General features: G+C 65.1%; 4 protein-coding genes across 4 annotated transcripts; 2 read left to right on the top strand and 2 right to left on the bottom strand.

Annotated features, from left to right (window-relative positions):
• Positions 1–721: 721 nt before the first annotated feature.
• On the bottom strand, positions 722–2,376 carry LOC136012851 (mid1-interacting protein 1A-like). The gene is made up of 2 exons (XM_065675891.1): positions 1,749–2,376; positions 722–1,041 (listed from the first exon to the last, which is right to left on the bottom strand). Exon 1 carries the CDS (start codon positions 2,182–2,184, stop codon positions 1,771–1,773), a length of 414 nt encoding a protein of 137 aa, XP_065531963.1. The 5' UTR covers positions 2,185–2,376; the 3' UTR covers positions 722–1,041; positions 1,749–1,770.
• A 3,445-nt stretch (positions 2,377–5,821) lies between these two features.
• LOC136012850 (mid1-interacting protein 1A-like) lies at positions 5,822–7,051 on the bottom strand. Its single transcript, XM_065675890.1, has 2 exons — positions 6,452–7,051; positions 5,822–6,176 (listed from the first exon to the last, which is right to left on the bottom strand). Exon 1 carries the CDS (start codon positions 6,884–6,886, stop codon positions 6,470–6,472), a length of 417 nt encoding a protein of 138 aa, XP_065531962.1. The 5' UTR covers positions 6,887–7,051; the 3' UTR covers positions 5,822–6,176; positions 6,452–6,469.
• Positions 7,052–10,876: 3,825 nt separating this feature from the next.
• On the top strand, positions 10,877–12,098 carry LOC136012849 (mid1-interacting protein 1A-like). The gene is made up of 2 exons (XM_065675889.1): positions 10,877–11,471; positions 11,747–12,098. The coding sequence occupies exon 1, from the start codon at positions 11,034–11,036 to the stop codon at positions 11,451–11,453; it is 420 nt and encodes a 139-aa protein (XP_065531961.1). The 5' UTR covers positions 10,877–11,033; the 3' UTR covers positions 11,454–11,471; positions 11,747–12,098.
• A 3,814-nt stretch (positions 12,099–15,912) lies between these two features.
• Positions 15,913–17,177, top strand: LOC136014091 (mid1-interacting protein 1A-like). The gene is made up of 2 exons (XM_065678863.1): positions 15,913–16,550; positions 16,826–17,177. Exon 1 carries the CDS (start codon positions 16,113–16,115, stop codon positions 16,530–16,532), a length of 420 nt encoding a protein of 139 aa, XP_065534935.1. The 5' UTR covers positions 15,913–16,112; the 3' UTR covers positions 16,533–16,550; positions 16,826–17,177.
• The last annotated feature ends 649 nt before the right edge of the window (positions 17,178–17,826 follow it).

Genomic DNA, 17,826 nt, shown 5'->3' with positions numbered 1-17,826 from the left:
TTCCAATGGCCTAAAGAGGCAAGGGGACATCTCCCTCTAGTGCCCCGCTCTGTAGGACTTCCCTATGGCGGTGTGTCTGGAAAGGAAGGAATCACTTGGAGTGGGACCCAGCCTGTGCTGAGGGCTGCAACCTCCTTTCAAAGGCTTTACAGCCCCTGACCACCCATCCAGAGAGGGCTTTGCCCCTGCTCTCCACAGCTCACAGGGATTGGAGGCAAGTGAAGCCCTTCCCAGCTGAGCATCCCTTCTCCTCCTCTGCCCCTGGCCCTGTAGGGCCGTGTTCAAGCAGAGAGGAGGCAGAATTTGCCCTCCTGGTGTTGCTGGGGCTCTTTGGGATCGTGGCAGGTTGTCCATAGGGCTTTGTGTGGTGGAGATGGGTCTGAGGGGCTGGATGAGCATGGGCCGAGGGAAGGGACATGAAGGCATAGATTGAGTTGGGGAGCTGAGAAGCTGGGGGTCTGAGAGAGGAGGGGATGTTAGGAAAGGGAACGAAGGATGCTGGGGATCAGGTTAGGATCCCAGCACCCAGCAGAGGATGATGGCAGGATTCCACCAAGCCAGAAGCCCATGGGAACGTCTATCCCAATGCAAACCCAATTCCCACTCCCTACTGGAGAAACCCAGCATGGCCTCAGCGGCCAAGATCCCCTCATCCTCATGGGCTGGGGACTGTAGCTCTACCCCAAATCACAGCTGGTAGGAAACACACGGGACACATCTGTACAAGACTTTGCCTTTTATTTACATCGAAGAGGTTGGGTGGGGAGGGTTAGACAGAGGGAAAAAAGCATCACTGCCAAGGTACAGGCACTTCCTACACAGCAATAACACAAACTCTCATTTCTGCCATGCAGAATTCCCCCTGGGACAGGGTGAAGGAAGCAGCAAGGTTGCCGGCAGGATCGGCCACAGGGCAAGTTGAATGGTACAAGCAGCACCCAGCGGGTAGATGACCAAGCTCTGCACTGCTCATGAAGGATGTTCCTCATGGGACTTGGCACAGGAGAGAAAGAGCCACTGGGCTGCAGACAACAGATCACCCTGTGGGGATAAAGAACATGGTAGGACCAGGACATCCTCATTCCTGATGGGTTTCATCCAAAACAAGGGTTAACGTTGTGAAGTTCCTGCTAATATTCCAGGTCTATGCTCTCCATTCAACTATAAGGACCTTGGCCATGAGGCCCATCTCTGGTGGGCACAGGGATATCTACTCAAGGGGTCTCAAGGATGAAAGCCCCACCAGCACAGACAATGGGTTTGCTATGGGAAGACTGAAGTATGTGAGCTGTTTGCAGGTGACATGGCAAATTTAGACATTTGGAGACCTGCAAGTGCCAAAATCCTCCCTAAAAATGACTCTGTTGCATTTTCCATCCGAGAAAACTTCGAAACATCGGGGGTATAAACTCAAGGCAGATCCCTGAGCCCAGAGCTCATCCCTTTTGTACCTAGGATCATTCATGTTAACCAGCAGCAGCCAGACATTGCCCGTGCTGCAAGCTGGGGAGTCGGGGGGACATGGAGCTCACAAAGTGGCCTTTGTTCAGTGGCACAGATTGCACTAGTGAGCAACTGAGAAAGACAAATCCAAGCGGGTTACAACTATTGAGCAATGAAGGGCACACTCAGCTCCTGGGATTTGGGGGTGTGATGCAAACAATGGGAAGCCACCCAGCTGATGGGGCAATAGGACAAAGTGCGATACCCCTCAGCCTCCTTGGCGCTGCATCTCCCCAACCTCTTACCTCACAGGCTGGGGGTGCAGGCTCAAGAACTGGGCTGATCATCGCTGAGGTGGATCTCCTCTAGGATCTGGCTGTACCTCCGCGTGAGGGCTTTGGTGTTCTTGGTCAGGTCTGTCAGAACCTGCTGCAACCCATTGACATGATGGGAGAGCCGCTCCTCCAGGTTAGTGTCTACACCCTCATCTTCGGCTGTATCTGCATCTGCATCGGTGCTGCTCGAGCTCTGGTCAGTGACAGAGGCCAGGCCCTTCTCCACCATGGGCTTGATGGCCTTGAGCTGCTGGTAGCGCTCGTAGAGGTCCGTGTGGCCGTCGGCATCCGGAGCCGCCCCGTCCTGCTGCTGCTGCTGCTGCTGCTGCGGGAAGACCCCTCGGAGCAGGCTGGGGAACATCACCTCCTGCTCCATCTTGTGCGTGGCTGAGAAGTACTGCTCCATGGCCCCGCTCCGGCTGCCGCAGCGCTGCTCCGGGCTCTGCTCCGCGCTGCGCTCCCCGGCCCCGCCGCCGCCTCTTTATGCGCGGCCGGGGCACGGCCCCGCTCCGCCGCGCTCCGCCACTGGCCCGGGACCGCTTGGGCTGGGCCGGGCTCGGCTCCAGCCCCGCCGGGGCTCGCCCGCCGCGGCCCCTGCCCCTGGGCAAGCTCCTGGAGCCGCCTCCCCGCGGCCTTCACCCGGGCTGGACGCGGCTCCCGCTGCTGCCAGCGCCGGCCCGGCCCCTCCGTGCCCCGCTCCCGGGGCCCGCACAGCGGGGCCCGGCTCTGCCCCGAGCGGGCAGGGAGCGGCAGCTCCGTGGGGATGCTCCTGGCCTTGGGCGGCGCTGGGGGCGGGCAAGGAGGGCGAGAGACGGGTTTCTATGGAGAGGGGGCTCCCCGTGAGCCAGTGAACAGCAGCTCTTGCTCTGGCAGCACCAGGCAGGGACAGAGGAGAGCCAGGGCTGGACAGGCTGGAAGGAGCCTCTGGAGAGGATCTAGGCCAGCCCCTGATCCAGCAGGGACAGTGCTGGGACTGCGTCCGGTGGGGTTTGGATATCTGTGAGGATGAAGACTCCATCACTTCATGGGCAGGCTCTGGTGGGGTTTGACCTCCTGCACTGCAAGCAAATAGAAAGCTTCCTCTTGGGTTCCAATGGGATTTCCTGTACTTCAGTTTGTGCCCATCACCTCTTGTACCATCGCTGGGCATCACTGGGATGAGTCTGGATCCCTCTTCTCCACGTCAGCCATCAGGTCTTTACACACAGGGCTGAGATCCCCCTGAGCCTCCTCCTCTCCAGGATGAACAGCCCCAGCCCTCAGCCTCTCCTCATGTGGATGAAGCTCCAGCTCCTTCATCACCCCCATGGCTCCTCACTGCAGCCTCTCCAGTCTGTCCATGCCCCTCGTGTACTGGGGAGCCCAGCCCGGAGCCAGCACCCGGCTGTGTCCCAGCAGGGCTGTGCAGAGGGGCAGGATCCCTCCTTCCTGCTCCTGCTCAGAGCTGGTGACTGTGCCTGCCCTGACGACACCTCCGTGGCCCCTACGGCTTCATGGGGCTGCTCAGGGCAGGGTCTTTGGACTTTCTGATGTGACATTTTGGGTCCAACCTGAGCTTTATCTCTTGTCTCCTGCTGCTGAGCCTGTGTGCCGGGGCCCTGCTTCCTGCTCCACTGCCTGTGGCTGCACAGACAGAACTGAACCGCTGCAGTCCTGAGCTGCTCCAGCGATGGGAATGGGAAGTTCATTCCCTGTGGTGGCCGCAGAGGGCCTGATCTGCCCCATCTGCCCTCGTCCTGCAGGGCCCGGAGCTGGGTTTGACAAGGACAAAGACCTTTGTGGTGAGCACCTCCTGTCCCTTATCAGCCACGTCCATCAGTGGTGGCAGCAGCACGGCCCTGCTGGGGCTCGATGCACCCCGGGGCAGCGTGATGGAACATCCTGGAAGCTGAGCAGCCGCGAGTGTCCTAGGAATGAGCGGGGTCAGGGCCGGCTGCCAGGAGCGGCTCAGAGGGAGCCAGGGCTGCTGAGCACTGCAAGTGGTGCAGGAGTCATCGCTGTGCCCGTCCAGCTCCTCGGGTCACTGCTCTGGGCTCTGCTGGCGTGTTCTAGAGCTGGGGGCAGGAGGACGGAGCCAGGAGGGGCTGGGCTCTGCTCCCAAGGAACAAGGGATGGGACAAGAGGAACCGGCCTCAAGCTGCCCCAGGGCAGGTTTAGATGGAGCTGAGGAACAATTCCTGCCCCAGAGGGTGCTCAGGCATTGGAACAGGCTGCCCAGGGCAGGGCTGCAGGCACCGGCCCTGCAAGGGTTCACACCCCGTGGAGACGAGGCCTCAGTGCCATGGGGCAGGGGTGGCCTGGGCAGTGCTGGGCAATGGCTGGACTGGAGGGGCTTGAAAGTCTTTTCCAACCTGGCTGATCCCATGACCCCACTGACCATGTTCAACCTTATTCAGCCCTTTCCCAGATGTCCCAATGTGATTCTTCCCTGAGGCACCACCGGCTCTCCAGCAAGCCAAAGCAAAGCCATCGCTAGAGGTGACCTCAGGCCTTCCTCACTGTGCCCACTGTCTTCTCCAGAGCACACAGGGCCCGTCCCTCAGCCCCAGCTGGGCAGAGCACCAGAGGGACATCACCTCCTGCACCGTCCTCACCTCATGGGGAGCCAATGTCCCTCCATTCTTCAGGATTCAGCCCCTGGCTCTGCCATCAGCGAGGGGATCCAAAAGTGGTTTGGAGCCCCTGTGTCCATCTCCCAGCTCCACTGCTCCCTTGCATGAGCCATCGTGCCCCACTGGGAGGTGGCATTGCCATGGGTGCAGCCTGGCTCTCTCCCACTCGTGTTCCATTGGTTCTGGATGAGACGCGCTGCAGCTTCCCCCGGGCTGCGGTAGAACGCAGAGGGCAGAGGTGCTCTGGTGTCCTCGCCCTGCCTGGCAGGACTTCTGCTTGCCCGTGTGTTGAGGGACTGGGTGCTCTGAAGCTGCTTCCATAGGAAAGCAAGGCTTTTGGGTGGGCAAGCAATGAGATCCCTCGGGTCTCTGTGGCCACAGACCTGGTGCTGGGCAAGAACCCCCCCTTCTGCAGCATCCTCCCTCCTGAGCCACAGCTGAGGAAGGGGGAAAATGCCCCCATCCGTGCCCCCGAGGGTGCCCCTGCCATCCGCAGCCCCTCCTGCTGCACATCTCCCATGTCTCTGAGTGCCCTGAACCCCCAGGGCCGTCCTTGCCCCTGCTTGATCCTGACCAGGACCCTTTCGGGTGTGCGGCTGCTCCGGGTCCAGTGCCCAGCAGCCCCTTCCAGTGCCCCTGGCTCCTCCCTGGCCCCTCGGCCCCAGGTTCTTGGGGGCCCTGCTCCTGCTGCCCCTGCTCAGTGAGGCCAAGACAGAGCCAGCGTGGCCTCCACAGCCAGAAGTGGGCAGAGCAAGGAGAGAGGAGCCGGGAAGCTCCAACGGGACTCGAAGCTTCCTGTCCGGACACGGGGCTGGGCTCCCAGGGGCAGGTGCTTTCCACGGGCACCCAGAACCTGCAGCTCCGCTGCCCCTCGGGGACGGTGCCAGGCTCAGCTGCACTTGGGGCAGCGCCAGGGCAGGAGTCCTGATGGGCAGGAGAAATGCGTGGGGAGCTGTGGGGCACGGGCAGCACCTGCAGCGGTGGCGCAGCCCCGGGAGAGCTCTGAAGAGGGATCGGAACCTGGTGTCTCACTATAGCATGGGTTGATGCCGGGCATCCTCTCTTCCATGTGCACAGCAGCAGGGTCCAAGAAGGAATTCCTCACTGGGACCATTGGGAATCACTGCACAGGTTGCCCAGACAAGTTGCACTTTCCCCACCCCTGGAGTGCTCCACATCGGGCAGGATGGGATTTTGAGCAACCTGGACCACGGCACCATGTCCCTGCCTGGAGCAGGGCATTAGGAACTGAATGGTCTTTGGAACTCCCTCCCAGCCCAACCCATCCTGTGACTCCGGGATTCTGGGTCCCTTCACATTCCCCATCACCGCATGGAGAGGCCCCTCCCAGCAGAGCCAGCGTCCCCCTGCCCCGCACCAGCTCCCATCCCGAAGGTTCCACCGCAGCAAAGCACCGACACCAGCACCGAGGGCTTCTCAGGGCTCATTTTATTACGAAAGAAGGGGAAAAGGCCCCTTGGAGTCCAGGAACCAGCTGGAAAAGGGCTCGGCAGCCGCAGGAAGCCTCGCAGCTCGGGGCCACCGCTCGGCATCGCTGCTCCGTGCTGCTCTTGGACAATGAAGAGCGGGGCGGGAGCGCGCGGCTCCTCCATGGACCTGCGGCACCTCCAGAGGCTCCTTCCCGTGGACGAGGCTGGGTCTGGCTCCGGGGCGGCCGCAGGCGTCGGGGCCAGCGCCGGGAGCTCCGCTGCCACGTGCGGGGCCGGGGAAGAGCCGCCGTGGGCGCGCTGGGGACGTCCTCTCCTTCGTGCCACCAGCGCCCGGCCTGCAACGGCAGCCGTGCTGAGCCCGAGGCCGTGCCCGCAGGCACCTGGGCACCGGCCCTGCTGCATGGAGCCTCAGCCCCCCCGGCTCTGCACACAGGGCTGGGATGGGGCCCCTCCTGTGGCACGGAGGTGGGAGCCTGGGGCGAGCGAGGGCACGGCCCCCTTCGCAATGCGCTTGCCGGGAGCTCCCCCCCTGCCGTGCCGGGGACCCCTCCGTGGCCATCGGCCCCCCCCGGCCCCGCTGCCCCTGCTCTCAGCAGCCCCCGGCTCTCACCTGGTGGCCGGGGCAGGGTCACCAGCTGGGCTGCCCCTCGCTGGGGCTGATCTGCTCCAGGATCTGGCTGTACCTCCGCGTGAGGGCGTTGGTGTCCCTGGTGAGGTGGGTGAGGACCTGCTGCAGGCCGGCCAGGTGGTGGCACAGCCGCTGCTCCAGCCCCGCATCCCCGCCGTCGCCGGCCTCGTCCCAGGACGCGTCCGCATCGCTGCCGCTCGAGGTCTGGTCGTGGACAGAGGCCAGGCCCTTCTCCACCATGGGCTTGATGGCCTTGAGCTGCTGGTAGCGCTCGTAGAGGTCCGTGTGGCCGTCGGCATCCGGAGCCGCCCCGTCCTGCTGCTGCTGCTGCTGCTGCTGCGGGAAGACCCCTCGGAGCAGGCTGGGGAACATCACCTCCTGCTCCATCTTGTGCGTGGCTGAGAAGTACTGCTCCATGGCCCCGCTCCGGCTGCCGCAGCGCTGCTCCGGGCTCTGCTCCGCGCTGCGCTCCCCGGCCCCGCCGCCGCCTCTTTATGCGCGGCCGGGGCACGGCCCCGCTCCGCCGCGCTCCGCCACTGGCCCGGGACCGCTTGGGCTGGGCCGGGCTCGGCTCCAGCCCCGCCGGGGCTCGCCCGCCGCGGCCACGCTCCCGGGACGTGAACACCGCGGCCTTGAGCTCGCCCGGGCCCAGCCGCCGGCCTCGGGGCAGCGCCGCTGCCGCAGAAGGGCTCAGCGGCCCCGTGCCCCTTCCGCAAATAGAGCCCTTGGCTCCCGCTGCGGGAGCGCCCGGGGGCAGCGGAGCCGGCACGGGCCGGGGGCGGCTCCGTCTGCGCCGCTCTACGGGCCCCGGAGCCGGCTTCCAGCGCTGCCCCCGTCCCTACTCGTGCACGCGCTGCTGCCGGTACCCCCCACCCCCCCAGAGCTGTCCCCACCGCCCCTCCTGTCCCTTCCGGGCCGTCCCCAGCAGCTCCGCGGCTCCCAGCGGGTCCCAGCGCTGCACCGAGGGGTGTGCGTGCTGCCGGCCCCGTGTCGCTGTCAGCCGGGAGCTTGGCCCTCTCAGGGCCCTTTCCGGGCCTGGGGCACTGCAGAGCTGCTCGGAGGCACAGGGGTACCCCGGGGCTCTGCGGACAGGGACGAAGGGGATGCTCTGCCCCCCAGCTCCCTTCAGCACCATCCCCTCCGCTTGCTTGTGCTGCTCTTAGCAGCGTGCTGGGGGCAATTGGGGTTCAGCAGCTCCGGGTCATAGAATCACAGAATGGTTTGGGTTGGAAAGGACCTCAAGATCATCCAGTTCCAACCCCCCTGCCATGGGCAGGGACACCTCACACTAAATCATCCCACACAAGGCTTCATCCAACCTGGCCTTGAACACTGCCAGGGATGGAGCACTCACAACCTCCCTGGGCAACCCATTCCAGTGCCTCAGCACCCTCACAGGAAAGAATTTCCTCCTTAGATCCAATCTAAACTTCCCCTGTTTAAGTTTGAACCCGTTACCCCTTGTCCTGTCACTACAGTCCCTGATGAAGAGTCCCTCCCCAGCATCCCTATAGGCCCCCTTCAGACACTGGAAGCTGCTCTGAGGTCCCCACGCAGCTTCTCATCTCCAGGCTGAACAGCCCCAACTTCCTCAGCCTGTCTTCATACAGGAGCTGCTCCAGCCCCTGCTCATCCTCGTGGCCTCCTCTGGACTTGTTCCAGCAGTTCCATGTCCTTCTAGTGTTGAGGACCCCAGAACTGCACACAATGCTCCAGGTGAGGTCACTGCACAGCTCCGCATCCCTGGGACGTGCGTCATTCCCAAACCCTCCCCACGCGTCCAGGGACCTCATCAGCCAAAAGCGGTTCCCCCACATCCTGCTGGGAGCCAGAGGCAGCTGCTGCTGTCAGGAGGAGAGGGGCCTGGGCTGCAGCCCAGCACAGCCCCCATGGGCCTGCAGCATGGCTGGGCTCAGGCTGAGCTGAGACGGGGCCCCCAGCTCCGGGCACCCCCGGGAGGTGCGCTGAGATCCTCGGGTCTCTGCTCCCATGGACGCTGCGTTTGGCCCGGCCTGTGCCATGCGCCGGGGACATGAACACCGCAGGGCATTGGGCAACCCCGCTGGGCAGCGAGGGGTGAGGCTGCGGGGTCTGCGTGCGCTCAGCGGGACACGGGATGGGGCCGTGGTGAGGAGCTGCGGCCGTGATGGAAATCTCCCGCAGACACGGCTCTGAGCCACCGCCGCCCATGGGGAGCGTGGGTGACGCCAGCGCCGCTCCGGCGCCCCCGTCGTGGGGCAGAGGCCGCGGCTGGCGCAATGGCCATCGCGGGCTGTGTGTGCGTGTCCCCTGGGGCAGTCAGCAATAGCTGTTCTATTTGGGGAAACACTGCGGGTCCCTCATCCCGTGTGCAACCCTTGGTGCTGGCAGCTCTCCCAGAGTGCCCGCATGTCCCAGCTCAGGCTGCCCTCTGCCCCCATACCTGTCCCCACCACCCGGCGTGGCCCTTTCTGGTTGTCCCCCGGGTTTCCACGTGTCCTGCCATGGGGACCAGCGCTGCGCTGAGGCGTGGAGGTGCCGCCGGCTCCATGCTCCCAGCGTGTCTGGGTCGCTTCCTGGAGGTGCAGGGGACATCACAGGGTCCCTCGGGGTGGCTGTGGCAGCCATAGTGGCCGTACCTGCCCTGGTGCCGCAGCGTCACCATGCAGGGCGCTTTGGTGTGCAGGCACCGGTCACACCTCTGCTGGGAGGTGTCCGTCCCTGGGGACACAGGGGCAGGAGCCACCCCGGCCAGCCCTGCCTGGGGGCAGGAGGGGGCTCAGTGCCGTGACTGCGCAGCCCAAGGGGTCCCTCAGCCCGCAGGGACATCTCCAAGCCGTCATCTCCACCTCTCGGTGCGGGTCTCAGTGGTACCCTGGGGAGATGCGAGGATGACACAGGGACGGTCGGGGACTCGCGTGTGGTGGCATCTTCTTCTTTACAAGCCATGTTTGGGGTCAGACCCCTCAGGAGGGCAGCAGGGCAGGGGGAGGCCGGGCCAAACGCAGCGTCCATGGGAGCAGAGACCCGAGGATCTCAGCGCACCTCCCGGGGGTGCCCGGAGCTGGGGGCCCCGTCTCAGCTCAGCCTGAGCCCAGCCATGCTGCAGGCCCATGGGGGCTGTGCTGGGCTGCAGCCCAGGCCCCTCTCCTCCTGACAGCAGCAGCTGCCCCTGGCTCCCAGCAGGATGTGGGGGACCCGTTTTTGGCTGATGAGGTCCCTGGACGCGTGGGGAGGGTTTGGGAATGATGCACGTCCCAGGGATGCGGAGCTGTGCAGTGACCTCACCTGGAGCATTGTGTGCAGTTCTGGGGTCCTCAACATTAGAAGGACATGGAACTGCTGGAACAAGTCCAGAGGAGGCCACGAGGATGCTCAGGGGCTGGAGCACCTCCCGTATGAAGACAGGCTGAGGAAGTTGGGGCTGTTCAGCCTGGAGAAGAGAAGCTGCGTGGAGACCTCAGAGCAGCTTCCAGTGTCTGAAGGGGGCCTATAGGGATGCTGGGGAGGGACTCTTCATCAGGGACTGTAGTGACAGGACAAGGGGAATGGGTTAAAACTTAAGCAGGGGAAGTTTAGATTGGATCTAAGGAGGAAATTCCTTCCTGTGAGGGTGCTGAGGCACTGGAATGGGTTGCCCAGGGAGGTTGTGAGTGCTCCATCCCTGGCAGTGTTCAAGGCCAGGTTGGATGAAGCCTTGGGTGGGATGGTTTAGTGTGAGGTGTCCCTGCCCATGGCAGGGGGGTTGGAACTGGATGATCTTGAGGTCCTTTCCAACCCAAACCATTCTATGATTGTATGACCCGGAGCTGCTGAACCCCAATTGCCCCCAGCACGCTGCTAAGAGCAGCACAAGCAAGCGGAGGGGATGGTGCTGAAGGGAGCTGGGGGGCAGAGCACCCCCTTCGTCCCTGTCCCCAGACCCCGGGGTACCCCTGTGCCTCCGAGCAGCTCTGCAGTGCCCCAAGCCCTGAAAGGGCCCTGAGAGGGCCAAGCTCCCGGCTGACAGCGACACGGGGCCGGCAGCACGCACACCCCTCGGTGCAGCGCTGGGACCCGCTGGGAGCCGCGGAGCTGCTGGGGACGGCCCGGAAGGGACAGGAGGGGCGGTGGGGACAGCTCTGGGGGGGTGGGGGGTACCGGCAGCAGCGCGTGCACGAGTAGGGACGGGGGCAGCGCTGGAAGCCGGCTCCGGGGCCCGTAGAGCGGCGCAGACGGAGCCGCCCCCGGCCCGTGCCGGCTCCGCTGCCCCCGGGCGCTCCCGCAGCGGGAGCCAAGGGCTCTATTTGCGGAAGGGGCACGGGGCCGCTGAGCCCTTCTGCGGCCGCGGCGCTGCCCCGAGGCCGGCGGCTGGGCCCGGGCGTGCTCAAGGCCGCGGTGTTCACGTCCCGGGAGCGTGGCCGCGGCGGGCGAGCCCCGGCGGGGCTGGAGCCGAGCCCGGCCCAGCCCAAGCGGTCCCGGGCCAGTGGCGGAGCGCGGCGGAGCGGGGCCGTGCCCCGGCCGCGCATAAAGAGGCGGCGGCGGGGCCGGGGAGCGCAGCGCGGAGCAGAGCCCGGAGCAGCGCTGCGGCAGCCGGAGCGGGGCCATGGAGCAGTACTTCTCAGCCACGCACAAGATGGAGCAGGAGGTGATGTTCCCCAGCCTGCTCCGAGGGGTCTTCCCGCAGCAGCAGCAGCAGCAGCAGCAGCAGCACGGGGCGGCTCCGGATGCCGACGGCCACACGGACCTCTACGAGCGCTACCAGCAGCTCAAGGCCATCAAGCCCATGGTGGAGAAGGGCCTGGCCTCTGTCCACGACCAGACCTCGAGCGGCAGCGATGCGGACGCGTCCTGGGACGAGGCCGGCGACGGCGGGGATGCGGGGCTGGAGCAGCGGCTGTGCCACCACCTGGCCGGCCTGCAGCAGGTCCTCACCCACCTCACCAGGGACACCAACGCCCTCACGCGGAGGTACAGCCAGATCCTGGAGCAGATCAGCCCCAGCGAGGGGCAGCCCAGCTGGTGACCCTGCCCCGGCCACCAGGTGAGAGCCGGGGGCTGCTGAGAGCAGGGGCAGCGGGGCCGGGGGGGGCCGATGGCCACGGAGGGGTCCCCGGCACGGCAGGGGGGGAGCCTCCGGCAAGCGCATTGCGAAGGGGGCCGTGCCCTCGCTCGCCCCAGGCTCCCACCTCCGTGCCACAGGAGGGGCCCCATCCCAGCCCTGTGTGCAGAGCCGGGGGGGCTGAGGCTCCATGCAGCAGGGCCGGTGCCCAGGTGCCTGCGGGCACGGCCTCGGGCTCAGCACGGCTGCCGTTGCAGGCCGGGCGCTGGTGGCACGAAGGAGAGGACGTCCCCAGCGCGCCCACGGCGGCTCTTCCCCGGCCCCGCACGTGGCAGCGGAGCTCCCGGCGCTGGCCCCGACGCCTGCGGCCGCCCCGGAGCCAGACCCAGCCTCGTCCACGGGAAGGAGCCTCTGGAGGTGCCGCAGGTCCATGGAGGAGCCGCGCGCTCCCGCCCCGCTCTTCATTGTCCAAGAGCAGCACGGAGCAGCGATGCCGAGCGGTGGCCCCGAGCTGCGAGGCTCCCTGCGGCTGCCGAGCCCTTTTCCAGCTGGTTCCTGGACTCCAAGGGGCCTTTTCCCCTTCTTTCGTAATAAAATGAGCCCTGAGAAGCCCTCGGTGCTGGTGTCGGTGCTTTGCTGCGGTGGAACCTTCGGGATGGGAGCTGCTGCGGGGCAGGGGGACGCTGGCTCTGCTGGGAGGGGCCTCTCCATGCGGTGATGGGGAATGTGAAGGGACCCAGAATCCCGGAGTCACAGGATGGGTTGGGCTGGGAGGGAGTTCCAAAGACCATTCAGTTCCTAATGCCCTGCTCCAGGCAGGGACATGGTGCCGTGGTCCAGGTTGCTCAAAATCCCATCCTGCCCGATGTGGAGCACTCCAGGGATGGGGAAAGTGCAACTTGTCTGGGCAACCTGTGCAGTGATTCCCAATGGTCCCAGTGAGGAATTCCTTCTTGGACCCTGCTGCTGTGCACATGGAAGAGAGGATGCCCGGCATCAACCCATGCTATAGTGAGACACCAGGTTCCGATCCCTCTTCAGAGCTCTCCCGGGGCTGCCCCACCGCTGCAGGTGCTGCCCGTGCCCCACAGCTCCCCACGCATTTCTCCTGCCCATCAGGACTCCTGCCCTGGCGCTGCCCCAAGTGCAGCTGAGCCTGGCACCGTCCCCGAGGGGCAGCGGAGCTGCAGGTTCTGGGTGCCCGTGGAAAGCACCTGCCCCTGGGAGCCCAGCCCCGTGTCCGGACAGGAAGCTCCGAGTCCCGTTGGAGCTTCCCGGCTCCTCTCTCCTTGCTCTGCCCACTTCTGGCTGTGGAGGCCACGCTGGCTCTGTCTTGGCCCGACTGAGCAGGGGCAGCAGGAGCAGGGCCCCCAAGAACCTGGGGCCGAGGGGCCAGGGAGGAGCCAGGGGCACTGGAAGGGGGTGCTGGGCACTGGACCCGGAGCAGCCGCACACCCGAAAGGGTCCTGGTCAGGATCAAGCAGGGGCAAGGACGGCCCTGGGGGTTCAGGGCACTCAGAGACATGGGAGATGTGCAGCAGGAGGGGCTGCGGATGGCAGGGGCACCCTCGGGGGCACGGATGGGGGCATTTTCCCCCTTCCTCAGCTGTGGCTCAGGAGGGAGGATGCTGCAGAAGGGGGGGTTCTTGCCCAGCACCAGGTCTGTGGCCACAGAGACCCGAGGGATCTCATTGCTTGCCCACCCAAAAGCCTTGCTTTCCTATGGAAGCAGCTTCAGAGCACCCAGTCCCTCAACACACGGGCAAGCACAAGTCCTGCCAGGCAGGGCGAGGACACCAGAGCACCTCTGCCCTCTGCGTTCTACCGCAGCCCGGGGGAAGCTGCAGCGCGTCTCATCCAGAACCAATGGAACACGAGTGGGAGAGAGCCAGGCTGCACCCATGGCAATGCCACCTCCCAGTGGGGCACGATGGCTCATGCAAGGGAGCAGTGGAGCTGGGAGATGGACACAGGGGCTCCAAACCGCTTTTGGATCCCCTCGCTGATGGCAGAGCCAGGGGCTGAATCCTGAAGAATGGAGGGACATTGGCTCCCCATGAGGTGAGGACGGTGCAGGAGGTGATGTCCCTCTGGTGCTCTGCCCGGCTGGGGCTGAGGGACGGGCCCTGTGTGCTCTGGAGAAGACAGTGGGCACAGTGAGGAAGGCCTGAGGTCAGCTCTAGCAATGGCTTTGCTTTGGCTTGCTGGAGAGCCGGTGGTGCCTCAGGGAGGAATCACATTGGGACATCTGGGGAAGGGCTGAATAAGGTTGAACATGGTCAGTGGGGTCATGGGATCAGCCAGGTTGGAAAAGACTTTCAAGCCCCTCCAGTCCAACCATTGCCCAGCACTGCCCAGGCCACCCCTGCCCCATGGCACTGAGGCCTCGTCTCCACGGGGTGTGAACCCTTGCAGGGCCGGTGCCTGCAGCCCTGCCCTGGGCAGCCTGTTCCAATGCCTGAGCACCCTCTGGGGCAGGAATTGTTCCTCAGCTCCATCTAAACCTGCCCTGGGGCAGCTTGAGGCCGGTTCCTCTTGTCCCATCCCTTGTTCCTTGGGAGCAGAGCCCAGCCCCTCCTGGCTCCGTCCTCCTGCCCCCAGCTCTAGAACACGCCAGCAGAGCCCAGAGCAGTGACCCGAGGAGCTGGACGGGCACAGCGATGACTCCTGCACCACTTGCAGTGCTCAGCAGCCCTGGCTCCCTCTGAGCCGCTCCTGGCAGCCGGCCCTGACCCCGCTCATTCCTAGGACACTCGCGGCTGCTCAGCTTCCAGGATGTTCCATCACGCTGCCCCGGGGTGCATCGAGCCCCAGCAGGGCCGTGCTGCTGCCACCACTGATGGACGTGGCTGATAAGGGACAGGAGGTGCTCACCACAAAGGTCTTTGTCCTTGTCAAACCCAGCTCCGGGCCCTGCAGGACGAGGGCAGATGGGGCAGATCAGGGTCTCTGCGGCCACCACAGGGAATGAACTTCCCATTCCCATCGCTGGAGCAGCTCAGGACTGCAGCGGTTCAGTTCTGTCTGTGCAGCCACAGGCAGTGGAGCGGGAAGCAGGGCCCCGGCACACAGGCTCAGCAGCAGGAGACAAGGGATAAAGCTCAGTTTGGACCCAAAATGTCACATCAGAAAGTCCAAAGACCCTGCCCTGAGCAGCCCCATGAAGCCGTAGGGGCCACGGAGGTGTCGTCAGGGCAGGCACAGTCACCAGCTCTGAGCAGGAGCAGGAAGGAGGGATCCTGCCCCTCTGCACAGCCCTGCTGGGACACAGCCGGGTGCTGGCTCCGGGCTGGGCTCCCCAGTACACGAGGGGCATGGACAGACTGGAGAGGCTGCAGTGAGGAGCCATGGGGGTGATGAAGGAGCTGGAGCTTCATCCACATGAGGAGAGGCTGAGGGCTGGGGCTGTTCATCCTGGAGAGGAGGAGGCTCAGGGGGATCTCAGCCCTGTGTGTAAAGACCTGATGGCTGACGTGGAGAAGAGGGATCCAGACTCATCCCAGTGATGCCCAGCGATGGTACAAGAGGTGATGGGCACAAACTGAAGTACAGGAAATCCCATTGGAACCCAAGAGGAAGCTTTCTATTTGCTTGCAGTGCAGGAGGTCAAACCCCACCAGAGCCTGCCCATGAAGTGATGGAGTCTTCATCCTCACAGATATCCAAACCCCACCGGACGCAGTCCCAGCACTGTCCCTGCTGGATCAGGGGCCGGCCTAGATCCTCTCCAGAGGCTCCTTCCAGCCTGTCCAGCCCTGGCTCTCCTCTGTCCCTGCCTGGTGCTGTCAGAGCAAGAGCTGCTCACAGGATCCCCCAGGAGGATGCTCAGAGAGACCCAGCAGAGGCTTTGATGCTGCAAGGCTGCTTTCGGCTGTGTCCAACAGGCTTTGGCTGCTGCCATTGCCCCTCTAACGTCCCTCCCTAGTGCTGGCACCTTTCATGCTTCCCTGCAGCCTGAATCCTTCCTTTCAAATTCCCTTTTGCAGCTCCCTGTCACTGTGCAACCCAGCTGACGCTCACCTTCCTCCTTGACACAACCAGTAGGAGGCAAACACCCTCAGACAAGCATCAGCGGTTCCTGAGCCCCTTCTTCTCCCAGCAGGGGCTGTTCTGGAGGCTCCTTCACAAGGGTGGGCAGCGAGAGACCCCCGAGCAGCCCTGCAGGAGCTGTGTGAGCGGCCCGGGCTCACGGGGAGCCCCCTCTCCATAGAAACCCGTCTCTCGCCCTCCTTGCCCGCCCCCAGCGCCGCCCAAGGCCAGGAGCATCCCCACGGAGCTGCCGCTCCCTGCCCGCTCGGGGCAGAGCCGGGCCCCGCTGTGCGGGCCCCGGGAGCGGGGCACGGAGGGGCCGGGCCGGCGCTGGCAGCAGCGGGAGCCGCGTCCAGCCCGGGTGAAGGCCGCGGGGAGGCGGCTCCAGGAGCTTGCCCAGGGGCAGGGGCCGCGGCGGGCGAGCCCCGGCGGGGCTGGAGCCGAGCCCGGCCCAGCCCAAGCGGTCCCGGGCCAGTGGCGGAGCGCGGCGGAGCGGGGCCGTGCCCCGGCCGCGCATAAAGAGGCGGCGGCGGGGCCGGGGAGCGCAGCGCGGAGCAGAGCCCGGAGCAGCGCTGCGGCAGCCGGAGCGGGGCCATGGAGCAGTACTTCTCAGCCACGCACAAGATGGAGCAGGAGGTGATGTTCCCCAGCCTGCTCCGAGGGGTCTTCCCGCAGCAGCAGCAGCAGCAGCAGCAGCAGCACGGGGCGGCTCCGGATGCCGACGGCCACACGGACCTCTACGAGCGCTACCAGCAGCTCAAGGCCATCAAGCCCATGGTGGAGAAGGGCCTGGCCTCTGTCCACGACCAGACCTCGAGCGGCAGCGATGCGGACGCGTCCTGGGACGAGGCCGGCGACGGCGGGGATGCGGGGCTGGAGCAGCGGCTGTGCCACCACCTGGCCGGCCTGCAGCAGGTCCTCACCCACCTCACCAGGGACACCAACGCCCTCACGCGGAGGTACAGCCAGATCCTGGAGCAGATCAGCCCCAGCGAGGGGCAGCCCAGCTGGTGACCCTGCCCCGGCCACCAGGTGAGAGCCGGGGGCTGCTGAGAGCAGGGGCAGCGGGGCCGGGGGGGGCCGATGGCCACGGAGGGGTCCCCGGCACGGCAGGGGGGGAGCTCCCGGCAAGCGCATTGCGAAGGGGGCCGTGCCCTCGCTCGCCCCAGGCTCCCACCTCCGTGCCACAGGAGGGGCCCCATCCCAGCCCTGTGTGCAGAGCCGGGGGGGCTGAGGCTCCATGCAGCAGGGCCGGTGCCCAGGTGCCTGCGGGCACGGCCTCGGGCTCAGCACGGCTGCCGTTGCAGGCCGGGCGCTGGTGGCACGAAGGAGAGGACGTCCCCAGCGCGCCCACGGCGGCTCTTCCCCGGCCCCGCACGTGGCAGCGGAGCTCCCGGCGCTGGCCCCGACGCCTGCGGCCGCCCCGGAGCCAGACCCAGCCTCGTCCACGGGAAGGAGCCTCTGGAGGTGCCGCAGGTCCATGGAGGAGCCGCGCGCTCCCGCCCCGCTCTTCATTGTCCAAGAGCAGCACGGAGCAGCGATGCCGAGCGGTGGCCCCGAGCTGCGAGGCTCCCTGCGGCTGCCGAGCCCTTTTCCAGCTGGTTCCTGGACTCCAAGGGGCCTTTTCCCCTTCTTTCGTAATAAAATGAGCCCTGAGAAGCCCTCGGTGCTGGTGTCAGTGCTTTGCTGCGGTGGAACCTTCGGGATGGGAGCTGGTGCGGGGCAGGGGGACGCTGGCTCTGCTGGGTGGGGCCTCTCCATGCGGTGATGGGGAATGTGAAGGGACCCAGAATCCCGGAGTCACAGGATGGGTTGGGCTGGGAGGGAGTTCCAAAGACCATTCAGTTCCTAATGCCCTGCTCCAGGCAGGGACATGGTGCCGTGGTCCAGGTTGCTCAAAATCCCATCCTGCCCGATGTGGAGCACTCCAGGGATGGGGAAAGTGCAACTTGTCTGGGCAACCTGTGCAGTGATTCCCAATGGTCCCAGTGAGGAATTCCTTCTTGGACCCTGCTGCTGTGCACATGGAAGAGAGGATGCCCGGCATCAACCCATGCTATAGTGAGACACCAGGTGCAGGGCCCTCTTCAGAGGTCTCCACAGGGGTGTCCTTTCAGTGCATGTGCTGAGGATGACATTAGGGCACTCAGACACATTGGTGACAGTTTCTCACATCCCAAGCTCTGACAAGCATTTGTTCCAACAGTCAGTGAGGACATCAGAACAGATTTGCCATCTGTGTTCCTTCTCAGCCTGGGAAAAGATGCAGCCTGTCTCATGCAGAGACAACAGAGCAGGAGGGGGATAA

The sequence above is a fragment of the Lathamus discolor genome, chromosome 4 (assembly GCF_037157495.1).
Source record: "Lathamus discolor isolate bLatDis1 chromosome 4, bLatDis1.hap1, whole genome shotgun sequence".
In the NCBI taxonomy this organism is placed as follows: Eukaryota; Metazoa; Chordata; class Aves; order Psittaciformes; family Psittacidae; genus Lathamus; species Lathamus discolor.
This window is presented reverse-complemented; position numbering and strand designations above follow the sequence as displayed.

What these genes read in the sequence shown, in the direction of transcription:
- LOC136012851 (XM_065675891.1), bottom strand. Translation starts at nt 2,184, where the DNA reads ATGGAGCAGTACTTCTCAGCCACGCACAAGATGGAGCAGGAGGTGATG.
- LOC136012850 (XM_065675890.1), bottom strand. Translation starts at nt 6,886, where the DNA reads ATGGAGCAGTACTTCTCAGCCACGCACAAGATGGAGCAGGAGGTGATG.
- LOC136012849 (XM_065675889.1), top strand. Translation starts at nt 11,034, where the DNA reads ATGGAGCAGTACTTCTCAGCCACGCACAAGATGGAGCAGGAGGTGATG.
- LOC136014091 (XM_065678863.1), top strand. Translation starts at nt 16,113, where the DNA reads ATGGAGCAGTACTTCTCAGCCACGCACAAGATGGAGCAGGAGGTGATG.